Consider the following 16,473-nt stretch of genomic DNA (forward strand, 5'->3'; position numbering starts at 1 on the left):
GTAAGATTAAGATTTTTTTAAAAAAATGTACTCACCCATGCTGGTGCCTCTACAGTTGCCATTATTAGAATCCATAGGGAAATCTGGCATGAATTGTTAAATATGCAAAGAAGTGTTAGTATTTTTAATATTGAATTGTGTCAACACAGCCATATTAAAATGCTTCAGTTTTAATATAATAACTATTAGAGATTAAGACTATATCAAGGCAGGAAAAGAAGTCGTGGTAGATGTCCACAGATCAGTGCTCAAACATATAGACATGGACTGATATGGAAGAACGAATGGAGCCAAATTTCAAAAGTCTTTCAACGTATTCCCAGAAGTACTCTGTTTTGGAAATATGTCCCCGCGGGTCCCTCAAAGAGCTTTATGCTCTGCAGATCAACACCTGCTGGTGGTTTCTGGCCCAAAGGACATTCGATTGGCCTTCGTCTGTGGCTTCAGCCTGGTGGAACACCATCCCAACTGAGATCAGGGCCCTGCGGGACTCGTTATAGTTCTGCAGGGCCTGTGAAATGGAGATGTTCCACCAGGACTACAGTTAGGGTTGCCAAGTTGAAATTTGTCTGTAGCGGGGGACTCCCGCCCCGTGGCTGGAGCGCGTAGCACGCACGTCACCCAGAAGTGACGTGACAAGGCCGGGCACGCTGGGGGCGGGGCCACAACCATCCGAGGGAAAACCATAGAGTTTTCCCTTGGATGACCGTGGCCCCGCCCCAGCATGGCCGCGTCACTTCCGGGTGACCCGCATGTCGGGGTGGGGTTCCCCCGGGGCCCAATCCGCCAGCAGCGGGAAACGGCCCCCCCCCCCGGGGACTTGGAAAGCCTACCTACAGTTGAGGCGGCGAGTGTCAAATTACATCAGCCTCCCCTACTCCCCCTGGCACCATTCATCCTGTGCTATTGTCTGCAGCTCTTGCCCGCTTGCCCAGGATCTGGGTTTATTCTGAGCACTCCAACAGATAGTCTTCTCAGGAACACCTATTAATTGTGCTTGATCACCATCCGGTCAACTATTGGTTAATATTCTGTAATTATGTCTTAATGGTTAAGTTTGATGTATGATTATATTTTGCAACTACATTTTAATCGTTTAAATTGTTGTATAATTATTGTCGTAACCCACCGTGTGTCTTGCTGTGCAAGGGCGGGCAGGCTAGAAATTCAATCCAATTCAAACAAACAAACAAACAAATAAGAGCACCTTATTAATGCATTTGATGCTTAAATTAGAACCCTATGCTACGTACTTGGTGTTGGTTGTTTTTTTTTCATATTTACTTGCCCTACTAAAGCAACAGAGACTTCTTAGAATTGCAGCAACATTTATAAAGACGCAATGAGCAGCCAGGAGGGAGTGAAGGATGCAGTTTCATGACCGGGGCTGAGATCCAAAGAAGAGTCAGATACGTGTGCTGAAGAGAAATGTGCATGTTGAAGGAGCTTGGCTTCTTAACTTATCTGTCCCCACTGCCAAAGAGGCAGGTGAAATCGTACCTTTTCAGTAAAAACAGGACAAGCAGGGCAGCTATGAGCACGGTTCTCTTTCATACACGTGTGTTCCTTCAATGGATCCCAGTTTTTATCTATAGCAGGGGTCAGCAGAGGTTTATAATTAAAGGACTGGGCTACATCAGAATGCAGAGCAAGGGAATCAACAAAAAGCAATATAACCAGGGCTTTTTTTTTCTGGGGGAACGTGCCAGAACGGAGTTCCAGAACCTCTTCGACAAAATTATTTTTAAAATGTTTAAACGTCTGTGAGGTTTTTAGTATACAGACTGAAAACTTCATTTCCCTCTTGAGAGCTCAGGCACCTCTTTTTTTTTTTTTTTTTAAGAGCCCTGAGTATAACAATGTTCGTTTTCATAACTGAAAATACGCAAGTTAAACGTGCAGATATCTGACATATTCAGGGCTATTTTGGGGCAGGAACGCACAGGAACGGAGTTCCAGCTGGCTTCCAAGTTGGCCACGCCTAGCAGGAACTCATTAGAATAATAGGCCACACCCATCAGCAGAAACTCATTAGGATTGGCTACATTAGAGGCGTGTGGCCTAACATGCAAAGGGGTTCCTGCTACCCAAAAAGCCCTGGGTTTTGACAACAAACAAGGTAAGCAGAATAAGAATAAAAGGTGGGTGTGGCTGGATGAGTACACTTCTGGTAACATGGGGGTGCGGCCTAATGTGCTAATGAGCTGTGCGGTCAGGGGTGTGGCCTAATATGCGAATGAGTTTCTGCTGTTGGGTGTGGCCTATTATGCTAATGAGTTCCTGCTGGGCTTTATCTACAAAAAGAGCCCTGGACATATTAATACTCCATCAAGTTTCTGCAGCCCAAACACTGGCTATTTCCTTCTTCTTTTTTAGGAAGTAGCATACATGAAACCTCACAATAAGTAATACACTCAAGAGCATCTTGCACAGTTCGATAAATGTGCATAAATCTGCACATGGTTCTTGCTTGGATTACTGGCAGCTGCAAAACTTCACTCTTTCACTTTCCGTGAAGCGTTTCTAAGAAGTCCTGCTGTCCCATGAAATTCGTTGCTTACCATTGCTTACCATTCCCTTCACATCCTGCTTCTTCTGGCCTCTCAACTACCCCTCCAATACTCATTAACTTAAAGATGTTTGTCTTTCTAAAATAGCTGTGTTAGGTTCAGTACAAAGCCACATTTGGGTTACGGCTTGCAGACCTTGACCTATAATCTGAATTTACAACCACCTTTATAAACAAAGACACCAACTTCCATGATAAGAACCCTGGGTCTTATTATTTGGCTCTCAAAAAACAGCTGCTGAGGGGGAAGGATTGGGGCCACGGGAATGGTATGGGATGGTGTGGGCTAACTCCCCCCAGTTGTCAAAATAATGGTGTAAGGGAAAACGAAATAAAGCTTCTTTGGGTTCCTACTGAGTATAGATAAGATCAAACAAACTCTGCAAATGAAAATGAATCCACTCTGGGAAGCTTTAGTCCACAGCGAAGATAAGAGATGGATTTGAACCTGGTTCCCCGGATCCTAGACAAACACTCTAACACTGCTGCTGGCCCCTTTCCTGTCGCGCCCCAACCTAGCCACGGTAATCCATGCAATGGTCACCTCCAGTGTAGTGTATTCAACTGCTGCCATTGAATACCTATGTATGGTGAATCATCTCATTGGAAAGCAATGTTAAGCTTCGCCCTGGGCTAGGATCCAAATGTAACCAATCGGAGTACTAGCCCAGGAAGTGTCATCCAATCACTTCACAGAGAGGGAACACCTGTGATTGTGTCTTCAACCCTAATGGTTGTTATGTGTACAGTGGGCGTAGCTATATTAGCCGGGAATGTTTAAAAGCAGGACAGCTGCAATGTTAAAGCTATTAGATGTTGATCCATGTTGGAGAAGTGTTCAAGTTGAAGAATAAAGTTGTGTTCTTGCTGAAATCACTCTCCGACTATTTGTTAAGCTCACAACTTAACATCCAGGCTGGACTACTGTAACTCACTCTACGCTGGCATGCCCTTGAGACTGACCTGGAGGCTCCAACTAGTCCAGAATGCGGCAGTGCAAGTCCTGGCGGGAACGCCACAGACAGCATACACAGAGCCTGTGCTGCGCCAGCCACACTGGTTACTGGTGGAGTACCGAGTCAGGCTCAAGGTGTTAGTGTTGACTTTCAAGGCCTTGAGCAGTCAAGGACCCACATACCTCCAGGGCCTCCTCCTCCAATATGTCCCCAGAAAAATGCTGAGATTGGCTAGTAACAACATGTTGGTGATCCCTGGCCCTAGGGAGGCCCGGCTGTTCTCAACTAGGGCCAGGGCCTCTTTGGTCCTGGCCCTGATCTGGTGGAACTCTCTACCGGATAACATCAGAGCCCTTCGGGATCTGATGTAATTCTGCGGGGCCTATAAGGCAGAGATGGTCCACCAGGCTTTTGGTTGAGGGCAGCAATGGGAGGTTAAGACTGGCATCCTTCCTTTTGTTCCTATGGCCCCCAGGTACCCTGCCCTGCCCTGCCGGACAGCAGTGTGGCCAGTAAAGGGGGATTATTATATCACTATCTTGCATCGGTTTTAAATTACTAATTTACTGTTGGCAAACTTATTGTTTGTCTGTATTTTAATGCATTAAAATACATTGACTGTATTTTAAATGTTTTATAAGGCTGTAAATCACCCAGAGCCTGCTTGCAGGCAAATAAGTTCAATGAAATAATTAAATAAATAACACGCCAACCTTACTGTATTAATTAATTAAAATATTTATATTCAGCCTCATTAGTCAGTGAAACCCTTAGGTTGGCTAACAAGAGGGAAAACCAATGAAACTCAGAGTGAAAAATTAAGAATCGTAAAGCCAAAGCAACCCATTAAATACCATTAGCGCCAGTGTAGTGTAGCAGTTAAGAGTGGTGGACTAGTATCTGGGAGACCTGGGTGCGAATCCACACACACACCACAGAAACTCACCAGGTGACCTTGGGCTAATCACACCCTCTCAGCCTAACCTACCTCACAAGGTTGTTGTGAGGATAAAACAGAGGGGGAGAGAACGATGTAACTGCCTTTGGGTCCCCAATGGGGAGACAGGGGGGTACAAATGAATTAAACAAATAAAATATAAAATCTATTGCAGAGACTTCTGTGGTGCAGTGGTTAAGACCGGCAGACTCTAATCTGGAGAACTGGGTTTGATTCCCCGCTCCTCCTCTACATGAAGTCTGCTCCGTGACCTGGGGTCAGTCACAGTTCTCTCAGAGCTCTCTCGGCCCCACCTACCTCACAGGGTGTCTGTTGTGGGGAGAGGGAGAGGAAGGGAAGGGGATTGTAAGCCGCTTCGAGACTCCTTCAACTAGTGAAGAGAGGGGTATAAAACCAACTCTCCTCCTCCTCTGGCCCATTTAGCCAGAACCAAAATACATTAACGAAACAGGAAACTCTTAACTTGTTTACTACATAGAGAAGGAACCAGTCATCTGTTGTGTAACTTGTCACCACCGCTGAAGAGGTCCTTTCACGTCTTCCCACCTCCTACACTTCTAGTGGTCAGCCACATGGAGTGAAACCTCAGGAGAGGGCCTCAATATAAGGGGAGGAGACAGACCTTAAAGGTTTCCTACACTCAGACTGTTTGGGGCTTTAAAGTCAAACCGGCCCGCAAAACGACCACGAGCCCGTGTAGATGGTTCATGTCTTGGGGTAATTCGCTCTAATCAAACTCCCACCAGCAACATTTTTGTACCAGCTGTAGTTTCCAGATACTTTTTCAAAGGCAGCCCTCCGCAGAAAACACCTTGCCAAAGTTCAATTCACAAGTTACCTGGGTGTAAGTAACTGTGGCCAGATCCCTCTTGCCAAGGAAAGGGCACTGTTGGTTTTTAAAAAGAAAGAGACGGCTGAGATAATGCATATATAACTGTACTACTGTTTGCTAAGAACGGAATTCCATGAGTGTCTACTTGGATATAGGATCCACTCAGTTAGATGAGGCATTTGATACATTATCAGGCTTGGACTGCATAAAGTCCGGCTACCCTACAAATGCCGTTCTGTGGATTTATGTGACTTTATGTGATTTATGAAACTTCCCCGTTCAGAGTCTAACGGCCCAAGATAGCAACTGACTGCCCTTGAACGGAATTCCTTATCTACACCCAAAATAGGACAAAACCTCACATTACAGCAGAGGTATTATGTAACTGTCTCCAGCAGATAAGCTGAAACAAAGGGACCAGGACTAAAATTCAGAAGTCCAATCTTCCCCCACCTCACAACCCTAATCAACAATCAATGCAGAAAAATCCCAATGTTTGCATTGAAATCCTGTTAACTAAAAATTGTCACCCGGGAAACTTTCCACATCTCAGCTGTTCCTGAGTGTGAGAACTTGGCCTGGTGGTTCTCCAGCAAAAGGGCCCTACAACTTGCCACATCCCCCCCCCCCAGCTCCCTCACTAGCTAGCCAGCTTCACCACTTCAATAAATCTATTTCACGATCTTATTCTCCCTGCACTGCTTCCAAGATACACTGGAGGCAGTAGGGAGAAGATGAGGAATTTCAGACAGGTGATATATTCCGGAAGAGGAACGGTTCCCAAATGGTTTCTGGTCAGTCAGTTCAGATAGAACCGTTTGAGAACCGGTTCCCTTCCGGAATATATTTGTAATTTCATACACAATCGCTTCTGTCCCGTTTAGGAAACGGGGCTGAAGCGTTTTACCTGTCAACCGCTTCCAAGTACTCCTCAGTTTCCTCTCCCGGTTCCGATGCGTTTTTCCCCGCCGTTTTTCGCCCGCGCGGGCGATCTCCAACTTTTTTTTTAACGTTTGCTTTATAGCGTTATAGCGCTGTAACGGAATAGCGCTATATCAATCCCATTGGGATGCATGAAGTGTTTTGTTATACTGCTATAGCGCTATAGCGCTCTAAAGTGAACGTTCCAAAAAAAAAAAAAAAAGCCAGAGATCGCCTGCACGGGCGAAAAACGGTGGAGGAAAAGCGGGAAAAAGTGGTGCAGTCTGAAATGGCAAACCGCTTCAGATCCAGCTCTTTACCAGAAGGGGAAAGCCATGTCTGAAATGGCAGCCCTTTACCGGTTCACTTCAAAACGGATCATTACCAGCTTGAAACCGGGTGAAACTGGGTAATGTGAAATTCCCCGATATGTGCGTACCTCTTGGTCCCCCTACACTCTTAACCCTTGAACTGCAGGGTCATGGGTCCAGGACACTGCAGGAATACTGGTCTGCCAGTGCAAGGCCCAGGCAGACCCTTAACCCCATTGGTGCCTTTCCTGAGAATGCCTCACAATCAGATGAGAGCAGCATATGACTGGATCCGTGGAGGTCTATCTCTGAGCACTCTATGCAGTAGCCTCCTGAACTAATTCCACTGTGTGGCTGTGATCACAAGGCAAGTTGTGTGCATCATGCTCTCACTATGATTCCCCCCCCCTCATTCCTATGCAAATCCTTGCCCACAGGACATGCCCAAACCATGTGATAATCCATTCACTCCCCTCACGGCTCTGCCCCTATAGTCACTGCAAGGAAGGTTCCGTGTTCCCCCTCCACTTAAGTGACTGGTAACTCGGCACAGAGGCAAATTCTCAGCCCTTGGGGCTAAACCGCTTTTCAAATTACTTAATAACTAGAATAGAAATGTTTTGTTCCGCTTCTAGAAGGTGAATTTGTATTCCTCTGGAGGAGTGGGGGGAAGGGGGGGGAGAGAGAAAGAGAGAGATAATTTCTACATAGTGACTGGAATATTGGTTTAATTTTTTTTTTTTTACCTCAGAATTCAGAATGTCATCATGTTCTCATTCAGTGAAAGAAAGCGTTCATGGATTTCACGCTGGAGCCATTCAAAGAAGCTATTGTGTGCCTTGCGGTCCTGGGTAATAGGTAACTCAGGGGCAACTCGACAGAAAACGACTTCTCTTTGGTTTGTCAATGCCACTGCTTTTAAATGGCTGCAGGCGCTTGCCAAGCCCTGTTCAGTGCCGATCTGTTTCTTAGGGCACTTTGGAAAGCCATCTCCCCTCTGCCAGGAGAGGCGTTTGCAAACGCTTTCAATATGGGACATTCACAACCTCGGCTCCTAATTTGGGTCTCGCAAACCACTTGCACTGAAACTTTCCCAGCAGGTATCAGCTCAACACAGCTGTAACAACAGTCTGCCGTCTGTCTACAGACAAATGTGGGGAGTGAGGTTTTGAATGGCTGGAACTTGAAGAGCAGATGTCAAAATACAAGGCCGAAGAAAGACCTAGAATTAGCCTGAGGGAGGCAGAGAAAACTGGGCTATTCAAGAGGCCGAGCAGGCAAAGAAACCACGAAGGTTTTTGACAGACGCTGGCTTTCTAAATGGGTCAGAACCAAAGATGCTGCTGCAGGACAGCGGCAGAAGCTACACTACAGCAGACTTGTCTGGAGTTAGTCGGTATGTCTGCCCTGAGAAGGAATAGAGGGATCTGTCCTCACAAAAGCAAAGCAGCCCTGAAGTATGAACATAAACTTGTTCTGCTTTACCCTTTAGGATAGCCTCCCACATAAACCCATCACACAACAGCATCAATAATACCAGAATGCCCTTGTCCAACTATTCCCTCCACATTCAGAGGCACTGAGCCTCTGAATCCCAAATCAGGAGGCAACGTCAGGGAAAGGCCTTGGCCTCCATGCCCTGTTGTTGGCTGTCCAGAGGAACTGGTTGGCCACCGTGTGGAACAGGATGCTGGACTAGATGGACCACTGGTCTGATCCCGCAGGGCTCTTCTGATGTTCTTATCAGGAGACGGCCTCAGTCTCAATGCCCTGTTGTTGGCCCTCCAGAGGAACTGGTTGGCCACTGTGTGAAACAGGATGCTGGACTAGATGGGCCCCTAAATTGATCCAGCAGGGCTCTTCTGATGCTCTTATCAGGAGAAGGCCTCAGTCTCAATGCCCTGTTGTTGGCCCTCCAGAAGAACTGGTTGGCCACTTTGTGAAACAGGATGCTGGACTAGATGGGCCCCTAAATTGATCCCGCAGGGCTCTTCTGATGCTCTTATCAGGAGACGGCCTCAGTCTCAATGCCCTGTTGTTGGCCCTCCAGAGGAACTGGTTGGCCACTGTGTGAAACAGAATGCTGGACTAGATGGGCCCCTAAATTGATCCAGCAGGGCTCTTCTGATGCTCTTATCAGGGGAAGGCCTCGGTCTCTCTGCCCTGTTGTTGGCCTTCCAGAGGAACTGGTTGGCCACTGTGTGAGACTAGACGGACCACTAATATGATCCAGCAGAGCTCTTCTTACGAACCTAGAACCTCATGCATGCAAGGCAGATGGTCTATCACAGAGCCACCCCCCTCCCCAATGAATGCTGCAAAAGAATAGTTATGAAGTTGTTATCCTACTTCTACCAATAATAAGAAACACAGCAATAATAAACAGCTTGTTGCTAGTTTGATTATAAAAACTGGTCAAGTCCTGCTCCTGGCTATTTCTGAACAAAGTTTGGTGGACATTCCCAACCCAATGAACTCCTCTCTGAATCCTTTTACGGAACTCTTTTGTATCAAAGGCAAGATTCAGTGCAAACTGACACTAGGATCACAAATATTATAGAGGCTTCTTTCCTTCTGACATTTGGCCTTACCGTCAGGCTGGTGTCTGGGAAGAGTGTCACTTTATGGGAGAGCCACACACTGCTGTCCTAAACAGAGTTACAGCCTTCTAAATCCATTGATTTCAACTGCTTTAGAAGGGTATAAGTCTGCTAAGGACTGCCCTGACAGTGCACCAGATGACACTAGGAGCCCAAAGAGTGTCCATTTTTATCTCATCCTTCCTCCGAGGAGATCAGAAAAGCACACACAGTTCACACCCACCCATCCATCCATGTCACTCTCACAAAATCCCTGTCATTCAGAGTAGGCTGAGAACGAAGACGTGCCTGGCCAAAGGTCACCCGGCGATCTTTGTGACTAAGTGGGGGATCTGATCCCTGGACTCCCAGTCCAAAAACTCTAACCGCTACACCATGCTGCTTTGGCCCCGCTGGTGGACCTCCTGATGGCACCGTTTTTTTGGTCACTGTGTGACACAGAGTGTTGGACTGGATGGGCCACTGGCCCGATCCAACATGCCTTCTCTTATGTTCTTATGTTTACCTGATGGCTAACGGTTACAATGACAGTCTGCAGGATGAAGGGCAGATTCAGTTTGGTGTAGTGGTTAGGAGTGCTGACGCTAATCTGGAAGAACTGGGTTTGATTCCCCGCTCCTCCACATGCAGCTGCTGGTGTGACCTTGGGTCAGTTACAAGTTCTATCAGAGCTGTTCTCTCATGAGCAGTTCTCAAAAGAGCTCTCTCTCAGATCCACCTACATCACAGGCAGTATTCCCTCTAAGCTGAGTCAGTGTGAGCTAGCTCACAGTTTTTGAGCCTCCGGCTCAAAGGTTTTAGCCTTAGCTCAGGAAGGACGGCTCCAGAGCAAACAAATTTATGCAGGAGCCAAATCACTCACTCACAACTTTAATGCCAGTAGCTCACAAAGTAGAATTTTTGCTCACTAGACTCCACAGCTTAGAGGGAGCATTGCTCACAGGGTGTCTGTTTTGGGGAGGGGAAGGGGAAGGGGAAGCAGTTTGTAAGCTGCTCTGAGACGCCAAGTGACGGGCAGGGTATAAATCCAATATCACCTTCTCTTTTCTTCTTCTTTGCTCCACTGCTTCTGACCCAAGACAGAAGAGCAATGCGGGTTAGCGGTTAGAGTGCTAGGCTAAGATCTGGGAAGCCCAGGATCAAATCCCCGCCCTGCCATGGAAGCTTGCTGGGTGACTGGGGACCAGTCACAACCTCGCAACCTAACCTACCTTACAGGGCTGTTGTGAGGCTAACACAGAGGAATGTTTTAAGCTGCTGTGGGGAGAAAGGGGGGGTATAAATAAATAAATAAATGAGAGAGGAGGAGGAGGAGGAAAGGCACACCATGCAGTGCATTCTTGCTGAGCTGGCGGCGGCAGCACAGCCACCAAGGGCAGGAGGCAACCCGATCAGTCAGGCTGGGTGGCAGAAAGGCTGCCTCCTCGGGCATAGCCCTGCCAGGGCCAGTTCACGGCCCAAGGAGTCACGTGGGCTGCCCGATCAGGAGGAGCCACGTACCCCGTGCTGCTACACAGGCCTCAGCTAAATACAGGACTGTGCTTTGGGCTAGCCTGGCACAGCTTCCATGCACACCCTCTTCTCTGCCCTACGGCTCCCAGTCCCGTCTCCCAAGCCACAGAGCGCAACGCGGTATAAAAGGCTTTAGAAACAATCGGGAAGGAGCCCAACGAGTCCCTGTCCAGATGTTTCCCTTACTATATAACTGTGCACTGGAGGCTCCGTTCCACATGGCATCTGGGCATCATTCCTTTAAATTAGAGGGTGTCTTGGGGGGGGTGTTTGCAGGGGAATGACGTTGTCCTCGAGATCCTGTCATTAGGAATTCTGTCTTCCCCCAAAGCCTCAATCGGCATAGGGAGGGGAGAGCTCAGATGACAGCGCGATCCTAAACAGAGCTGCACCCCTCTAAATCCACCAAAATCAGTAGGCTTAGAAGGGCGTAATTCTATTGAGAATCGCACTGTGAGTTTCCCCGACGAGGATTTTCGGCAGTGCCCAAGTCAGTGCCACTTACAAGTAACACGAACCTCTGGCGTGCTTCTCCCAGAGTTCGAACTTTTCAGTCTGAGCATTCCACGTTTCCCCGACAAGAACATTTTCCCCTGCAGCTAAGCCCTCCCTCCCAGTCTTCTTCTTTCTTTCTCTGAGTGCTGCAAACCACTGCTCTCCTTTGAACTTCATCTACTGATTGAAAAAGAACAAAATCTTTCCCCCCTGCTGCTCTGCCCACCCCCACTACAAAGGGATGAGGACACTGGACTGCTGGCCTTAGGTAAAAGCCGCAGGTAGATTTAGGCCAGAGCTATGAACATGCAGATGTGTGTAACTTCTCCCCACGGACCCCTATTTTACTTTAAAAGAAACAGCTGGGGGAGGCCCTGAGGAACAGAGGTGGGCAGAGGTGCACAATCAAACCCTTTCCCTGCTTGTTGGTTGCAAACACACTACGGCTTGGATCCCATGAGCACAAAGAGGGAAGGGTGATCTTCACCAATCACCTCTCCCATGAGAGACCTCCAATCCCCCCCCACCCAGTTATTCCAAGTGCTCCCCCATCTCCCAGAAGTAATCCTGGGGAAGAGGGGGGGGGGGGAGCCAAGGGAAGGAAGAATCATCAACCCCCCTCCCCACGTCAATCCTGCCCCCAATACTGCCTTTCTCAGGGGCAAAAAAAAAAAGGCATCAGGATAAAGAACATGCACGAGTGTTTCTAATTACATTTGATCCTAAAAACAAGTCAGTTTATAATTGGCTATGAACCTTTGGATTCAATGTGCTTTCTGTTTTGGGATGCCAAAAGGGCACCTGAAGATCTCCCACTACTACAATTTATCTCCAGATGACCAAGATCAGTTCCCCTGGAGAAAATGGAAGCTCTGGAGAGTAGCCTGTATGGCATTACGCCCTGCTGAGGCCCCTCCCGTCCCCCAAGGCCGGCCCTCCCCAGGCCCAACCTCCCCAAATCTCCGGAGCTGGCAACCCTAGATGCAAACTGTAATTGGTCAAATGCAAACAGGATTTTGCACTTAGATCATCTACAATGTTCACACTTTTGCTGAGTTTTCAGAGGGATCTGGAGCAAGCAAAAGTGAAAGGAAAATGCTGGATGGGAAAAGAGAACATGAAATAGGAAAGCATTGTGACTTAAGTCTAAGACTAAACTAACATCAGACTGCAAGGCTCCTGGATTCAAATGCTTCAGGCTGCTGACATTTTGGTAATGTTCTACCCATCAGATCTTTAACCTGTTTTCTGAGGAGCTCAAAGGAGTGTACATGGTTGAGAGCCAGTCTGGTGTAGTGGTTCAGAGCGCGGACTCTAATCTGGGATTCCCCACTCCTCCACATGCAGCTGCTGGTGTGACCTTGGGTCAGTCACAAGTTCTCTCAGAGCTGTTCTCTCAAGAGCAGTCCTGGAAAGAGCTCTCTCAGCCCCACATACCTCACAGGTGTCTGCTATGGGGAGGGGAAGGGAAAGGAGATTGTAAACGAAGGATATTTTCCAAAGCATAATAGGAAATCTAGAGCACAAACCTTATTAAAGAATGATCCAGTTGGTCAACCGTGTTGGTCTGAAGCAGTACAACAAATTTAGAGTCCAGGGGCACCTTTAAGACCAACAAAGGTTTATTCAGGGTATGAGCTTTCGTGTGCTGCACACACACTTTATCAAATAACTTTGATTTCTGATTGATTTTGATTGGTATTTGATAAAGTGTGTGTGCACATGAGAGCTCATACCTTGAATAAACCTTTAGTTGGTCTTAAAAGGTGCCACTGGAATCTAAATTCGTTGTACTTATTAAAGAATGTCACTTATTGTTGAAACTGGAAATTCAGGCATCTTTAGATGATAAACTAGGCGAGTGGGGGAGGGTGGGAATTGAAAAGGTTCTCTGTGGTTTAGGACCAGAAACTGCACCTTTGTGTGTGTGTGTGGACAGAGGGGAGGATCATCCAAGGTGAAGGACTTTGGTGGGCTCTGGGGGATCTGGGACTGCCGTTCGCTAAGAGCAAACAAGATGGGTGATCACCGTTTTAGCCAAAAGTGGGCACGTGGTCATCTGCCAGGCCACAGAGGAATGTCAAAAGGAGTGACAGCCTGTGTTTGCACACGAAAGCTTACACCTTAAACAAAACTTTGTTGCTCTTAAAGGTGCCACTGGACTCAAACATTGCTTGGCTTGCCGAGAAAAAGGGATGTTTATGGAGGGGAGGAAAGAGGCAGGAAGGCCCATCTCGTGGGAGAAACCGGCTGATCTGCACAGCAGCACATGGTTCGAGTTTGCTAAGATCAAGAGAGGATTAGGAGAGGGGGGGGAGGGATCACTGGAAAGGGACAAGGCTGACAGGCCTCAACGAGGGGCCTGGTTTTCTGTCGGAGACTGCAAGTCAAGGGGGTGGTTTACTGTTTCATGTGAAGGTGAGCTTGGGAACGGCTTGCCCTGTCCTGATTTATGTAGGCCACAGAATGGGGTGGGAACAAAGGAGGGTTGACAGCCTCCAGGTGGAGCATGGAGATCTACTGGAATTAGTACTGATCTCCGGACTATAGAGATCAGTTCCCTTTAGGGCTGCCAAGCCACGGTGGGGGATCTGCACGTCTTCACAGGATCCCTGCCGCAGGGGACAGCGATACGCGTTGCACCACCGTTGCCAGGATGTGACGTGTAGCGTCACATCCTGGCGACGGCGGTGCAACGCGTATCGCTGTCCCCCGCGGGAGGGATCCTGTGAAGACGTGCGGATCCCCCGCTACGGCTTGGCAGCCCTAGTTCCCTTAGAGAAAATGGCCACTCTGGAAGGTGGAGTCTGGCATTATACCCCGCCGAGGCCCTCCCCCTCCCCAAATCCCTCCCTTCTCAGGATCCACCTGCAAAATCTCCAGGAATTCCCCAACCAGGAGTCTGTCACCCTGGAACAAAGTGACAGGGTTCTAAGGAGAGAGAAGGGACCGTACCACATCAGACCACAGGTGGAGGATTACAGAGGTTCACTTGTTTCGGCCCCATGTTAAAAACTTCCTGTAGACAAAAACTCAACAGAAGGAAAGGGTTCGAAGCTCACTCCTCACTATGCTAATTTCCCACACGAGGGAACATTCGGAATGGAAATTCATCCCCTGCCACCCAAAGTGGGACCTTCCATGTCACCACCTCAGTATTCTACCACCTCATTCATCAGCACGTCTGAAGCAGGCCTTCCAAACAAATAAAGGAATGAGTAATTGGCAAGAGAAAGAACAAGGAGAGACCACTCCTGACTTTCAAGGCCTTATAGTCCAGACTCAGAAGTTTCGTTCTTTGTTTCCGGGTCCAATTCAAGTTGCGGTTATCGACCTTTAAAGCCCTGCACTCCCTGGGGCCAGCGGACCTGAAGGACCAGCTCTCCCATTCCATGATGAGCTTTGAAGCAAATTCAGAAATTCCCAGAGGTTCCTCCTGGCTAAACTCCCCCTATGCTGCCCAGTTCTTTTCTGGAACATGGTCCCTAAGCATGCACAGAGGGCTCCCCATTAGCTTCCTTTTGGAAAAGGCTGTCCTGCTCAAGCAATTCACTGGTAGGAAAGTAATGATGGTCCCTAAGGGTGCAATCGGTACTGTATTTACTGGATAAGAGGAGAACCCTGAATGTAAGGCAACTCCCTTAAGAACAGCATATACAAACACACAAAAGCTCACCCCCTGCCACAAATTTCGTTAGTCTTTAAGGTGCCACTGGACTCTTGCTCTTTTCTACTGCTACAGACAGACTAACATGGCTACCTACCCATCTTGATCTACACAAAATTATTATTGGACATTACGAATGTGTATGCTAAGGTAAGGACACCACCTCCCTTTTTAATAGCATGCTGTGGGAAAGAACCTGTATTTGAATAAATACTGTAACACATTTCAATCAATTGGTTCACCATTTAACCATTTGCTGCCTGTTGGCTGCCAATTTGTAAGAGGCCTCAAGTCACCCTGGGAAAGGCAGGGTCTGAATGTTTTAAATAAATATATATATATATATATATATATTTTGGGGGGTTGCCACTCAGAGAGATCAAGGTATCCTCTCTCTACCTGGCTATGCTTTTACTGCATGGCCAGTGTTTCCTCTAAGCTGAGTTAGTGTGAGGCAGCTCACAGTTTTTTAGCCTCCGGCTCACACACTTTTGTCTTAGCACAGGAAGGATGGCTCCAGAGCAGACTAATTTATGCAGCAGTCAAATCGGTGGCTCACAACTTTAATGCCAGTAACTCACAGAATTTTTGCTCACAAGACTGCACAGCTTAGAGGGAGCGTTGGTTGGGACCCAAAAGCGCGACTCTCGCGCAGGTGGGTCCCGAAGCTGGTAGGTGTGGGAAAGGAGGCTCCGTCCGGAGCCTGGATGGCAAAGTTGGGTTTGCCCGTGGGGAATGGCCATGGCGCTTACTCCCTGCCGCTGGCCTCTTTGTGAGCTGCAGAGAGTCCGCCGATGGGGCACTCCTGCTGCATTTGGGAAGCGGGTCCCGAAAAGCAGCCGGGAAAGTGCCTAGAGAGGCTGACGTGCAGCCGAGGCTCCGGGTAGCTCTGGGCGAGATCGGATTTGGGGAGGGGAGGGGGCAAGCCGGTGCCCCGGCGCAGGGATGGCGGTCCGGGGGGCGCGCCCGGCCACTTGCTCGCTGCCTGGCTGGCTCCGCCTGGCTGACTCACCCGAGCCTTCGGCGGTGACGATGGCCTCCGGGGAGATGCAGACGCCGCGGTCGTAGACGGGCAGCTCGTCGCAGGCCAGGCTCTCGGGCCAGGCGTGGCCGTACTTGACGAGGACCGGCTCGCAGCCGGCGCGGGCCCGCTCGCAGACGGACTTGCAGGGCTTGATGGGCTCGTGCTGGAAGTCGATGGTGCAGATGGGCGCGTACATGGCGCAGAGGAAGAAGAGCAGGTCGGCGCTGCAGTGGACGCCCAGCAGCGCCTCGAACTGCTCGATGGCCAGGATGGCGTTGGCCTGCGTGCTGTGGTGCAGGTGGTTGGGCATCTTGGTCATGTTCCAGGGCAGCGACTTGCAGAGCGGGATGCGCACCGGCTCGCACGCCGCGCCCCGCGTCGGGGACGCCCAGCTCGCCAGCAGCCCGGCCAGGGCCACCAGCAAGGCGGGCGGCGGCACCATCGCAGCCCCGGCCGCCGGCCCTCGCCTGTCCCCCCGCCGGAGCCGGAGGGGCTCCTCTCAGCGTCCCTCGCCTCGCCCAGCCGCGCCCCGCGGAGCCAGATTGCCTCTCTCCCGTCCGGAGAGCTCCGCGGGGAGGCGAGACCCGGAGACACCGTCGCCCCCCCCCCCCGGCCCGCCCGCAACGCC

The 16,473-nt window shown here is 49.1% G+C and overlaps 1 protein-coding gene across 1 annotated transcript in view; it reads right to left on the bottom strand.

Annotated features, from left to right (window-relative positions):
* FRZB (frizzled-related protein) overlaps positions 1-16,287 on the bottom strand; it is a 54,288-nt gene extending 38,001 nt beyond the window's left edge. The window contains exons 1-2 of the mRNA XM_015406088.1: positions 15,834-16,287; positions 36-83 (exon numbers count right to left, since the gene is read on the bottom strand). Coding sequence (XP_015261574.1) covers positions 36-83; positions 15,834-16,287 — 502 coding nt within the window. The remainder of the gene's footprint in view (positions 1-35; positions 84-15,833) is intronic.
* Positions 16,288-16,473: the final 186 nt, after the last annotated feature.

The sequence above is a fragment of the Gekko japonicus genome, unplaced genomic scaffold, assembly GCF_001447785.1.
Source record: "Gekko japonicus isolate JY-2015 unplaced genomic scaffold, Gekko_japonicus_V1.1 scaffold683, whole genome shotgun sequence".
NCBI lineage: Eukaryota > Metazoa > Chordata > Lepidosauria > Squamata > Gekkonidae > Gekko > Gekko japonicus.